Below are 13,771 nucleotides of genomic sequence, written 5' to 3' on the forward strand. Positions count from 1 at the left end.
GAGAGGCGTTTCGTTCTCAAATCCCACGTATCATGCAGTTGAAAGGTAAAGTTGTGATCGAATCTGTGGGAAACAACACGTTCATTATGGATTTTGCACTGAAAGTTGACAGGAATAGGGCTCTTTGTGAAGGGCCATGGAATTTCTTTCAAGACCTGATTGTTCTTAAGGACGTTCAAGGACTTGTGCACCCGCACTCCATAAAGTTTGATGAAATCTCGATATGGGCCCAATGCCATAACGTGCCCCTTGCGTTCCTAAACAAGAATACACTTGCGAAGATTGGCTCTCATATCGGAGTGGTCGAGGAGGTTGATGAGGGATTGAGTGGCTCGTGTTTGGGACAATTTGCCCGGATACGGGTTCGAATAAACATTACACAGCCTCTGAAAAAGTTTATTCGAGTTAGCACAGGTATGGATCATGATGCTAACATTATTATCGTTAGTTATGAACGACTACCGGACTTCTGTTACCGGTGTGGAATCATTGGACACTCGTTTCGGACTTGTGAGGCGAGTCTGGGTGAGAATACTTCTATGGAATATGGAGCGTGGATGCATGCGCCTAGCAAAATGAAAGGGCGAGCTTCACCAAACAAACAAGCCAGTGCTTCTCTTAACACATCCCACAATGAAAAGTATCATGCCAACAACCCAGAAGAGCAGGCAGAGGCAGAATCCCCTCGACCGATCACAGTGACACCATATCTGGGAGCCGACCACATTGTGCTTGTGAATATGGATGAAGCCAACAATAAGTCAATTGAGTTGGCACATGTTTCGACCGAGATGGTTCCTGCTATTCCGACTAAAGAGAAGGATAAACTTGATAGACACAGTCCTATGAAGTGGAAACGTAGAGCTCGCAACAAGCCCAATATAAAAGATGGGAAGGCACAAACAACGTTGGTGGTTCGGGGTCAGAAACGGCCAACTCCAACTGATAATGATGTATTAGCTCATGATGCAGTCCGAGACAGTAAGAAACAGCTCCTGGAAAGCCCTAGTACCTTCGATACATTTACGGCGGCGGTTGCTTCGCAACCCCGCCAATATCAATGAGTTGCATTGTTTGGAATGCCCGGGGGCTTGGGAACCAACGGGCATTCCGTGAATTAAAACGGCTAATTGCCGAAAAGAATCCCGCTTTCTTATTTTTATGTGAAACAAGGAAGAGAGATATTAACAAGGATCTTTGGATGTCTATTTTGGGTTATAAAGGATGTTTTGTAGTGAATAGTCGGGGTCGGAGTGGTGGTCTCTGCTTTCTGTGGAAAGACCCACTGGATATAACCATTAAATCATTCTCGGTGGGACATATTGATTGCCTTGTGAGCCATGGAGACAAGCAATGGAGGTTTACGGGCTTTTATGGGCATCCTGACACAAGCTTACGCCACGCATCTTGGGATTTGATCAGAAGATTAAATGGTTTGCATGAACTTTGTGAGTATCCTTGGATCATTGGAGGAGACTTTAATGAAGTTTGTTTTGATAGTGAGAAGCTAGGGGGAATAGACGTTCGGCTGCCCAGATGGAAGCTTTTCGTGGTGTTCTGGATGAGTGTAATCTGCAAAGCCTACATAGTGAGGGTGATATATTCACTTGGGTCAATCGCCGCCGCATGGGTGACTTGATTTTTGAGAGACTTGATCGTTTTGTTAGCACGTTTGGTTGGCGCATGCTATATCCCACCTCAAAGTGCACAGCTCTGGACTATTATCAATCAGATCACCGCCCACTATTTATGGACCTTGGCAGTGGGCTTTTGATTCAGAAGGGTGCCAGATCTGGCCAACGTCCCTTCCGCTTTGAGCCTATGTGGACCAGGGATCGCGAGTGTGAAACTGTCATATCCGAAGGATGGCAGCAACCGGGTGCAAATGTGGATCTTAACTTCAGAATCCGGTCCTGTACTATTCATCTACATCAGTGGGCTCATAATCGATCCAGGTTTATTCCAAGGCAAATCCAATGTAAACGCGAGCAGCTAGCTGCGCTTAGAATTCACGAGCGATGGCAGCACGAGATAGATAATGTCAGGAGCCTTGAAGAAGAAATAGAGAAGCTAAGCTCCCAGGAAGAACTGTTCTGGCGATAGCGTAGTCGTTCCGATTGGCTAGCATCAAGGGACAAAATACTAAATACTTCCACAGGACGGCTACTATACGTAAAGCACAGAATACCATCAATGGGCTAATATCCAGTCATGGTGAATATGTCCAGGATCCTGGAGGTATGGCTACTATCATCTCTGATTATTTTGCTAACTTATTTACTTCAACTGCTCCATGCCCAGATTTCATGCAGCCTGTGCTTGACTGTATTGAACCAAAGATCTCTAGTGCTATGAACAATATTCTATGTGCTCCGTTTTCCGCTCTAGAAATTAAATCAGCTCTATTTGATATGAGCCCTGATAAAGCTCCTGGGCCAGATGGTCTGTCTGCTCTCTTTTACCAGAAGTATTGGCATATAATTGGGGTGGATGTTACTACGGCAGCTCTGAAAATATTAAACGAAGGTGAATCTTTGGCAAGTTGGAACAATACTGTAATCACTCTTATCCCGAAGGTCAGCAATCCAATGATGGTGAAGGAATTTCGGCCAATAAGTCTTTGCAATATATGTTATAAAATCGTCGCTCGGGCTCTTACCAATCGATTGCGACCGATGATGAAGCATATCATTGATGATACCCAGAGTGCTTTTATTCCAGGACGCCTAATCACAGATAACGTCATTCTTGGTTTTGAAGCTATTCACTAGATTCGAGCCCGAAAAAAAGGTAAACATGGATATGCGACCCTTAAATTGGACATGAGTAAAGCCTATGATCGTGTGGAGTGGAGTTTTCTCGATGCAATAATGTCTAAATTGGGTTTTAGTAGAGTTTGGATCAGGAAGGTGATGATGTGTGTAGCAAGTGTAAACTACTCCTTCTCGCTCAACCAAGAAGTGATGGGCAGCCTGAAACCTAGCAGAGGCATTCGCCAGGGCGATCCTCTATCGCCTTATCTTTTCACTTTATGTGCACAGGGATTATCGGCCTTAATATCCACGCATGCAGCTAGGGGATCTATACATGGAGTCCGAATTGCTTCTACATGTCCAATCTTGACTCATTTATTCTTTGCGGATGATAGCTTAGTCTTCTTTCGTGCTACGGAAGCAGACTGTGCTGGAGTGAAGGAGTGCCTAAAAGCATACGAACTAGCGTCGGGACAGGTGATTAAATTTTGAGAAGTCGGCTCTATCATTCACTCCGAACACTGAGCCTGCTCTAGTGGACAGAATTAAAATTTCTTTGTCGATCCCGGTATTACAAGGGCACGAGGTGTATCTGGGTCTGCCAACTTTTTCTCTTCGTAACAAAAAAGTGCAGTTCAGTTATCTTGTGGAGGGGGTATCGCGACGGGTTAAAGGCTGGGGTAGTAAATTCTTCTCTGCAGGCGGAAAAGAGATTCTTATAAAATCTGTATTACAAGCAGTCCCTACTTATGCTATGTCGTGCTTTCGGTTACCTAGATCGACCTGTGCAGCAATCGAGAAAGAGTGTGCCAATTTTTGGTGGGGTTCTGGGAAGGAGAACAGGCGTATGCATTGGACCACCTGGGATTTCTTATGCAAACCTAAGTGCAAAGGTGGGATGGGCTTTAGGAAGTTGGAAATATTTAACAAAGCTCTTTTGGCCAAACAAGTGTGGCGTATTATTCAAAATCCAGAGTCATTAGTATCGAAGGTCCTAAAAGCCCGATATTTTAAACACTCTGATATTATGAAAGCACCAATTGGGAGCAATCGTACATCTGGCGATCAATCTATTGGAGTAGAGAACTACTAGACATGGGCTTGTATTGGAGAATTGGGGATGGTTCTACTATTGATATCTTGCGGGAAAAATGGATACCTCAATCAAATCCACTCTTGAATCACATGGAATAAGATTGCCAGAAGGGTCACGTGTAAGTGCTTGGATTAATAACCACAAGTGGAATACAGCTATCATACGCAATACATGCCCAAGCTACATAGCGAATGGGATCCTCACAATTCCACTCTCACGCCATGGCCAGGACAACACGAGATACTGGAAATTTGAACCAAAAGGACACTATTCTGTGAAAAGCGGGTATAGAATCGGGATTGGCCTTCACAACCCTCCTGAACACCAATCGGATGCCTCGACTATGGAAAGCTGGTGGAAATTCATCTGGGCCTTGTCTATTCCCCCGAAGATTCGTGTTTTTTGGTGGAGGGCTTTTCATAATATCATCCCTACCGAACAAAATCTGAGGAGGCATCATGTGCCAGTCTCCGGGTGGTGTCCACTTTGCATAAATCAAGAGGATTCCACTAGCCATGCAATTATATCCTGCCCGATGGTGAGAGGTTTCTGGAAAGGGAACCACGTTTGGACAAAATTGAAGCGGACTGGGTGCAGTGCTATCCAAGACATATGTTTCTGGGTGATGAATCACTTGAGCAAGGCTGACTGTGAGGAATTTATGTGTCAAGCATGGCTGATATGGAGTGTCAGGTGTTCGTTCTTACATGATCAGGAGAAACAAGAGCTACAACCGCCTCGTACTAATGCTTCAGTCTTGCTGGATGACTATCGAGCGGCAGTCCGAGATCTCTCAATTAACCAACACCATACAGCGACTACCTCGCAGGAGACATGGCAACCACCTCTAGAAGGAACAGTAAGAATTGACGTGGATGCGAGCTTCAATACAGCAGCCAACGTCTGTGGGCTGGGTGGATTGATCCGAGGCAATGATGGTACTATGGTGATCGCGTTTGGACTTGCTATTCCTAAACCGGACACAGTCGTCATGGGAGAATTGTTTGCGATACGAGAAGGCTTACGTCTTGCTAAAGAGAAAGGATTCCACGATATTTGTCTCAGCTCCGATTCACTTCTGGCCGTGCAAGCAGTCACGTCACCAACAAGTGATCTGAGTTACGTCGGGTCTTGTGCTCAAGAGATCCGATGTTTGTGTCTTGATTTTACTAGCGCTACATTATTGCATGTTAGGAGATCGGCCAATGAGGTGGCTCATTTTTTATCTAAATTTGCAATTTCTTCCCCTGCACCTTTCGAATGGGTGCCTGGGAATTCTCCCCTATGGTGGACCAACTTGTAATGCGGGATCATCATCAATAAAAATTACAAGTTTTTTTGTCAAAAAAAATAAGTTTATTTCTCAAGTCTCACTCACTAAATATGAAGTTGAGTCAAAAAAAATAAGTTTATTTATCAAGTCTCACTCACTAAATATGAAGTTGAGTTAGTAATAAAAGATAGAAGTTTCCCTAAGAATTTACGCCAATATGCTCCAATTTTATATGCATTTTGGCCATTTTATGCCTTAATTACATAATAATATGCTAAAATCAGTTCATTTTATGCCAAAAATAAGGTTGATATGATTTTTTTGTTTGATTAACCAAAATCATGTGAATAAGTTTATTTGTCAAGTTTCGCTTACTAAATATAAAGTTGAGTTGGTAATAAAAAATACAAGGTTCTCCTAAAAATTTATGCCAAGATGCTCCAATTTTATACTTGATTATGTTTTTTATCTAATAAACAAAAGACACTGTGAACTAAATTCTTTGCATAAAATAGGTTAATTTTGGCACAAATTAAAACAATTGATATATAATTTTTTTGCAATTTGGTACATAACGTGAGAATATGAGCATAAATTATGAGAGAAACCAAAATCATCTTGACTCAAACTTATATATTTTATCAATTAGTAAAGTTTAGGAAAATTATTATTAGCAAAAAATATAATAATTTGGGTATAATATCTTAAAAATATGGTATAATAAAACATGAGAATTTGAGCACAAACATACGGAGATTCGTTTGTTGTCTTATCACTAACTCATATAGTTATTTGATGAAAAAGAGTTGAGAATTGAATTTATTACCATGATTTTGGTCTACAAAACACAAGACCATGTGAACAATATTATTGGCACAAAATATAATAATTAGGGTATAATATATTGCAGATATGGTATAGCGTGGCTACAATTGAGCATAAAATATGAGAATTTTAGCATAAAATAGGTTAATTTCGACACAAATTCAAACATTTGCAGTTTAATTTGTTCGAAAATACAACAAAAATGATCCGGTTTGAAATTGCGCTATGAATATAAACAAAAAACACTAATATGTATAACCATAAATCGCAAATAGTATCCTTAAAAAAAAAAAAAAATCGCAGACATCCAAATGAACTATCCCTTGGAGAAAATTATACAAAATATCAATCAATGTTAAAGTTGAAAAGTACACGTTAATATTATTCTAAACACCAACACATCTAATCTTTCAAGCAAGGTATCGATATCTATAAACTCTAAAAATGTATTCCGCCGTAAACACATCCACATAAAATAAATTTAATCTTCATGAATCCTTGCTTACACCTCATTTTTTGTAAAATATTTGCGGCAATATGTGCTCAGAAACTATTCATTGTGTGTGGCGCCCCAAACCTCGCCACGTAATCATGCAACATGTGACGTCATATGCATAAAATTTTTCTTTTCGACGACGTAATAATATAATGCATATACGACAAAATAGTGCAATCACCACACTATCTACGTCAGTGTAGCAGAAATAGTATAATAAATACACACATACAACTCAAATAAGACAATAAGATATACTGTCTCTATCTACTATCAACTACAAGACTGTTTGACTAGACACATCTAGTCCTTCACCACTATCCTGTCTCACGCATAGTCCTGTAACCTGCCCAACAGAAACAGCCCTCAAAGGGTGAGCATATACAACAATCATCATCGCAATACATAACAGTTATATTAACAACATAAGATATAACTGAAATGATAACAGAAATACCCCATTTGCCGTTTCTGGACAATCAACCATCAACCTCAACAACATCACACTGCAACAATAACATCGACGATACGTCGCACCCCAACTCCGGCGACAGCAATATCGTCGAACGAACAACAACATCGACGATACGTCGCACCCCAACACCGGCGACAGCAATATCGTCGAACGAATAACATCAACGATACGTCGCACCCCAACTCCAGCGACAGTAATATCGTCGAACGAACATCAACGTGACAACATCACCGAGACGTCTCCCAACAACGATAGTCAACAATATCAACAATAATAAACAACAACAAATATAATATCAAATCACCCAATTCCGATGATTTATCATCGTTCAACGCAATAGTATTCATCAATACTAAACTAATAACAACATATGCTCGTACGTCAACACGTACCTGATAATCGAGTATATATACAATCTGGCTATTTCTTTGATCCTGAGGCTTGTGATGTATCTAAATAATTCAACAATAATTATCAGATCATTGTCATCGTATCAACACAGTTATAACAGCCTCAATATATAACATCAAATAGCCCAACAACAATTAATTCAACAAAATATAAAAATCGATTATAAATTTGTATTGTTCAACAATTTAATATTCTGGTGTATTTAATTCACAATACTACCATCAAATACACCCTAATTAATTAACTTCAAATAATAGGCTATTTTACATCCGTCAAATTACGAAAACTTTATATCAACGTGTAGCATATACTTCGTAGACTCCGAATATATAATCACAATTAATAACAACTGACAAACAACTCTCAAATCTCAATCCAACGATTAAAAATCCCTAATTATAATAAATTGAGAATAATTCAAAATAACACCACTATAATCTTCTCTTCTTCGTTAAAATCATACACTACTCAACAATCTTCAATATCAGTATGATTTAACAATTTATCAGATTTATTCCAAAAATCGACGAATTTCAAACATCACCAAAAATATAAAATTTATACCTCAAATCGAAGACCTCGTGTCAACGATCTCAGAATTGAAATCGGTTCATCGATTAGATAAACCGATAAGTCGCACGATCGAAAAGAAAATCAAAATGTTATTTCTTTCTCTCCTGTCTCGCCTGTTCGTGCGTATGTTGCTTGCGGCAATTCAATCCACCGCCTCAATTTTCTTTTTTTTTTTTATTTTTTTTATTTTTTTATTATTATTATATTATATTATATTATATTATATTAATAATATAATATAATATATAATATTTAACATTTTAACACCGGTATATCCATTTGGACCAGTCAAACGATCAAATTGTCCAAAACTCAAAACATGGAACTTCTATGTCTTTGAGTTTTCTACGTTATATCCAAATTTCAAATAATTTGGACTTCATATGACCAACATATGTCATATTTCATTCTTTAAAAATCATTAATTATTTAGTAATCTCATATTACTAAATCAACAACTTGTGATATTACTTCAGGCATTACATTTCTACCCCCCTTAAATGAATTTCGACCCCGAAATTAATCAACAAGAGTAATAACATGCATAAATAAAAGATACGTCATACCATCAGAATAAGTAGGGGTAGAGCTCCCTCATATGCCGCTCTGTCTCCCAAGTGGCCTCTTCGACAGCTCTATGTTCCCACTGAACATTCACCATCGGTATAAGCTTACTACGAAGCTCCCGTTCAGATCGATCCAAAATACAAACTGGTCTCTCAACATAAGACACGTCAGGATCTAACTGAACCTCAGGAATATCCAACACATGTGAAGGATCCGGCTCATACTTCCGCAACATCGATACATGAAACACATCATGAATACCAGATAAAGATGGAGGTAGAGCCAATCGGTAAGCCAAAGTGCCTATCCGCTGCAATATCTTCATGCCAAATCGCACTGTGCCACGAAAAGGAGAAACTTTCAAAAATACTCGATCGCCCTGCTGAAACTCTAAAGGTCTTCGTCTTTTATTGGCATAGGCGGCCTGTCTATCTTGAGCTGCTTTCAATCGTTGCTGTATCAACTTTACTTTCTGTTCCATCTCATGAATCATATCAGGACCGGTAACTGCAGCTCGATCAACATCATCCCAGTATAACGGAGATCTACAATGTCTCCCGTACAATGCCTCAGATGGAGCCATCTGAATACTACTCTGATAACTATTGTTATACGCAAACTCTACCAATGGAATAGATGACTGTCAAACAGATTTAAAATCCATAACATAAGCACGCAACATATCCTCCAGCGTCTGAATAGTACGCTCAGTCTGACTATCTGTCTGGGGATGATAAGCCGTACTCAATCTCAACTATGTCCTCATCGCAGTCTGCAATCCTTCCCAAAAATGAGAAGTAAATCGAGGATCTCTATCAGAAATAATAGACACTGGAATCCCATGCAACCGTACAATCTCTCGTATATACAACTGTGCCATCGTCAAGTACGTACTACTCATGCTATAGGGTATAAAATGTGCAACTTTCGTCAATCGATCAACAATCACCCAAATAGCATCAATAGTTCCAGTGCTTCTTGGCAAATGAGTCACAAAATCCATCGATATGTGCTCCCATTTCCAAGTCGGCACTTCTAAACTCCTCAATTCACCTCCCGGCCTTCTCCTCTCAGCTTTGATCTGTTGACAATTAAGACATCGACGTACAAAATCAATCACATCACGTTTCATTCCCTCCACCAAAACTGAGAGCGTAGATCCTTATACATCTTCTTGCCACATGGGTGGATAGAATATCGACTACAATGTGCACGCCGCAACAGGCCCTGGCGCAACTCAGATATATCAGGAACTACCCATCTATCATTCATCCTCAAACTGCCATCATCAGCCACTCTAAAACGAGTATCTTGTTTCCGAGAAACCAACTCCTTCCACCGGTATATCCATTTGGACCAGTCAAACGATCAAATTGTCCAAAACTCAAAACATGAAACTTCTATATCTTTGAGTTTTCTACGTTATATCCAAATTTCAAATAATTTGGACTTCATATGACCAACATATGTCATATTTCATTCTTTAAAAATAATTAATTATTTAGTAATCTCATATTACTAAATCAACGACTTGTGATATTACTTCAGACATTACATTGTGCAATCTTTTTCGTAGGTCCATGCTTCATTTTCATCACGAGCATAGCACCTCAACCACAAATATGTGTAAACACCGCAATCCAAGTCTGCATCTTGTTGCCGAAAATGAACCCGTTTAACAATAGTAAAAAAGTTCAACACTAAGCTGTGTATATATAGAGTTAAAAAAAATAGAAAAAAAAGTAATTTGCTCCAAGTAACTTCCAGATTTCAAGTGTATTCTCCATAAATATACAGAGATCATGCATGCAACAAACAAGAAGAGAAAAGAAGAGAGATTATATGTTGTTATCTCTATCCCTTTCTCCTTGTACCATTCAAGCATCTGCTTTTTACCCTCTGAGCCAACACAAGTATGGAACCCTGAAAATGCAATAACACCAAATGCACTCATGATATTCCCCACATTTTTATGTATGGTTGCCAACGAATAATGACACTGTCTGACACAAGTGAAAAACATGATTAAAAAACAAGCATCAATAGATGATTTGAGAAACAATAATGCAACCTAAAGCTAGCAACAGAAGATCAATTACATCATGCTCACCAGTAAATGAGCTGGCATTTTATCAGTTGGGAACAAAGTAAGCTTTCGTCAAAGCTGGACGCTCATAAGGTTCATATGTCTATGATGAAAGAAAAAATTGATTGAAGCACAACCACCAAATACCATACTATCAGCAACGCAAAATTAGACACCAGAAAATGTGATATATAATGTAGGAGATAAAAAATATAGTTTACTTCATTCTAATTTCTAATATATTCTTGTTCATATTCCTTGAATTTAAAATCTTTAGAAAATGCTTTGATCACATGCCATCAATCCTACGACTCACAGCATCCACATAGTGTTGATTAATGGAACCAAAAAAAAACATTTTGCATAACGAGCAAAATCAGTAGCCTATGACAATAAAGGACACGAGAAAATTTACAATCAAGGTATTGCTTCAATCAAACAAAAGTGGATCAAAGATTTTGAAAATTACCAAGAAATATAGAAAATCGGAAGTCCTCCGGTTGTGTGCGCAATTAGTGTTTTGGAGAGAACGAGTCTGCTTCACGATGCCCTCTTTCCCTCACACATAGCATGTAATATTTGTGTTTTTTTTACCCCAAAAATAGATTGCTTCTGGCTGCCTTCACTGTCCGTGGGTTTCGCCTGTGGGTGTCGACTTCGCCGGTGGATGTTGACATCGGTTGTGGATTTAGTTTTTCCGACTTCATCTTGAATAAAGGAGAAAAAATGAAATGGAGAAAAACGAAGGAGAAGGGGAAATAAAAATAAAATGGGAAAATATGTAAATTAGTTGACTATGGAGTTTAAAATAAGTTTTCAAGTGGGTCAGGAAATGAAGAATTATATTTCCTGACCTAGGGACTGGATACCAATTTGTGTTTTTTATCAGGGATTTATCACCAATTTGCCTTAAAATAATCATATTAACATATAAAAATTCATAAACATTTAAAATAAACATTTTAATATATAAAAATCCATAAACATTTAAAATAATCATATTAACATATAAAACAGCATTCATGACACTGTCAAACGTTTACTAATTTTCGGGTGTAAAATTACCGTTTTACCACTACACGTAAAATTTTACGTTTTTGACATTTTCTTAATCCCGTCGACTATAGACCATCCAAAATTATTATTTAAGCTTACATTAATTTTTTCATATTTTTATTTTTCTTAAATCGAGGACTTTTATATTAATCTTTAAATATAACATATTAATGCGTTTTAATCCCGAATTAACCCAAACTTTGATATAAAATTTCCAAATTAAAAACTTAGACTTTTTATAATTATTTGGCCCTCGTGAACCATGACTTGACCCCCGTGAGCCATGTTTCGATTTTAAAACCATGAGGAAGCCCCTTATTCGAACCAACCTAAACCCTTCGAGCCATATTCAATTTTTCTCGAGTCAAGCTCGGACCACCTCGAGCCGAACCATGACCCCAGCCCCTCTAGGGACCATCCTGGACCCTTAGAACCATTGGACTTCCTCACAAGTTGAAAACCGAAGCGATACATCATATACATGCTTTGGCCGAGAACTCCCTTGTGACATGGACTCTTGTTTTCTTGCTTAGCCACTTAACCAACGAGCCAGCCCTTGAACCAGCCCCTCAGACACCCTCCTAGGACCCTAAGGACCTAACCTAGCCCAGCACCAAGGAGTCCTTGAATTGGTTGGGGAAGGGGCGTGTAAAATTGTTGGGTATGGGGTGGGGTTTTGCATATTAAATAGTAAATAAACTACTAACAAAAGCTTAGGCCCATTAACAAAATTAATTAGGCCCAAATAGCCTATTAGTATTTAATTAAAATATTTTGTTTTGTAAAGTTTGTGAATTTATTAGCCGGCTTGCCAAAACGTTCTTATTTTTATTGAAAATCCAACACCGATAAAATTATGTCACGGCGTATAAAATTCCGTTCGATCGACCTTGGCTTGAGAACCTTGCAAACTTTCGAACCTTTTTCCCTTGCTTTAAGCTTGTGTATGTGTCGTGTATTTTAGGTGCTAAGGAGTCCTTGAATTGGTTGGGGAAGGGGCGTGTAAAATTGTTGGGTATGGGGTGGGGTTTTGCGTATTAAATAGTAAATAAACTACTAACAAAAGCTTACGCTCATTAACAAAATTAATTAGGTACTCCAAAAAGCCCATTAATGTTTAGTTAAAATATTTTGTTTAATAAAGTTTGTGAATTTATTAGCCGGCTTGCCAAAACGTTTGTATTTTTGTTGAAAATCCAACACCGATAAAAATTATGTCACGGCGTATAAAATCAAATCAAAATTCCTTATTTTCAAAAATGAGAAAAAGCATCACCCTTAATTTAAAAAAATAAAAACAATTATTTAATAAAAATATTTTTCATTTTTCAGTCATCGGTCTCCAGTTCTTCGATCGCAACTCGAATAACCCTTAAAAATACATTTTAATTCATCCATGTAGAAAAGTATATATTTTAAACATGTCAACATGCACAACATAATTAATTTATGCAATTAAAACAATTAATTGAAATACAAGAGGAATTTAATAAATTGCATGCGTGTGGTTGAAATACCACTTATGGAACTGAACAGAATTCGAAGAACTGGAGGATATTTTATATGATCAGGTACACCGGTCTATGGAGATAATGAAATAGAACAGAATGTCTGGAAATGTAAGTTATTCATTACACTTCCTCATTAGTTTCTCCAGAAGAAAAATCCATGGCCAAATTAAAATTCCTTGTGAATTTTTTACATTTACATTCGAGAAGATGTAACGATTGGTGCAAATAACTTCGATGGTCATCATTAGAGCTTCACTACTTCAGTAGTGATGAGAAAGTAATGAAGTGGCTTGTTCTTTGTGCACATCTGGGTAAAGTTCCGAAATTTTAATGGTCATCATCTTCATCATTATCATTTATTTTTCTGCGAATAGGTACTCTAATGTCGATAGTTTCCTTTTGTCACTTCCAAAAAACTCACAGAAGTGGCCATCATACTGGCCAAAAACACTTACTGATATACCTCCAAGTCTATCTTATGTGCCCGATGTTGAAGAAACATTTAAGGCGGATACCAGACACTGGTGATCTGCGCTTGTCTCAAAAGTTTTTCTCGAAGATCTTGCTATAAATTGGTCGAGTGTGAGGAACGTGATGGGTATGAATGCACATTACGGAGAGTAAGACCAATATGTCACTTCATCTTGTC

At 38.2% G+C, this 13,771-nt stretch overlaps 2 protein-coding genes and 1 long non-coding RNA gene across 5 annotated transcripts; 2 read left to right on the forward strand and 1 right to left on the reverse strand.

The window, feature by feature from the left end:
* The first annotated feature begins 2,822 nt into the window (after positions 1 to 2,822).
* Positions 2,823 to 3,846, forward strand: LOC142550125 (uncharacterized). Its single transcript, XM_075659362.1, has 2 exons — positions 2,823 to 3,230; positions 3,388 to 3,846. Exons 1-2 carry the CDS (start codon positions 2,823 to 2,825, stop codon positions 3,844 to 3,846), a joined length of 867 nt encoding a protein of 288 aa, XP_075515477.1.
* A 58-nt stretch (positions 3,847 to 3,904) lies between these two features.
* LOC142550126 (uncharacterized) lies at positions 3,905 to 5,152 on the forward strand. Its single transcript, XM_075659363.1, has one exon. It carries the CDS (start codon positions 3,905 to 3,907, stop codon positions 5,150 to 5,152), a length of 1,248 nt encoding a protein of 415 aa, XP_075515478.1.
* Positions 5,153 to 6,574: 1,422 nt separating this feature from the next.
* On the reverse strand, positions 6,575 to 11,322 carry LOC142549198 (uncharacterized). Of its 3 annotated transcripts, none has more exons than XR_012821125.1 (5): positions 11,025 to 11,322; positions 10,580 to 10,658; positions 8,469 to 10,392; positions 7,311 to 7,370; positions 6,575 to 6,789 (listed from the first exon to the last, which is right to left on the reverse strand). It is a non-coding gene; the product is annotated as an uncharacterized LOC142549198 (long non-coding RNA). The 3 variants fall into 3 exon arrangements; XR_012821124.1 differs by having other exon boundaries at positions 6,901 to 7,370; XR_012821123.1 differs by having other exon boundaries at positions 6,575 to 7,370.
* Between the last annotated feature and the right edge of the window lie 2,449 nt (positions 11,323 to 13,771).

The sequence above is a fragment of the Primulina tabacum genome, chromosome 6 (genome assembly GCF_025594145.1).
Source record: "Primulina tabacum isolate GXHZ01 chromosome 6, ASM2559414v2, whole genome shotgun sequence".
NCBI classification, from domain to species: domain Eukaryota; kingdom Viridiplantae; phylum Streptophyta; class Magnoliopsida; order Lamiales; family Gesneriaceae; genus Primulina; species Primulina tabacum.

Excerpts from the sequence above, each read along its gene's own strand:
- LOC142550125 (XM_075659362.1), top strand. The coding sequence starts at position 2,823 with ATGAGTAAAGCCTATGATCGTGTGGAGTGGAGTTTTCTCGATGCAATA. Across the intron at positions 3,231-3,387 it reads ACGAACTAGCGTCGGGACAG|TTCAGTTATCTTGTGGAGGG; the intron begins GTGATTAAATTT and ends AAAAAAGTGCAG.
- LOC142550126 (XM_075659363.1), top strand. The coding sequence starts at position 3,905 with ATGGATACCTCAATCAAATCCACTCTTGAATCACATGGAATAAGATTG.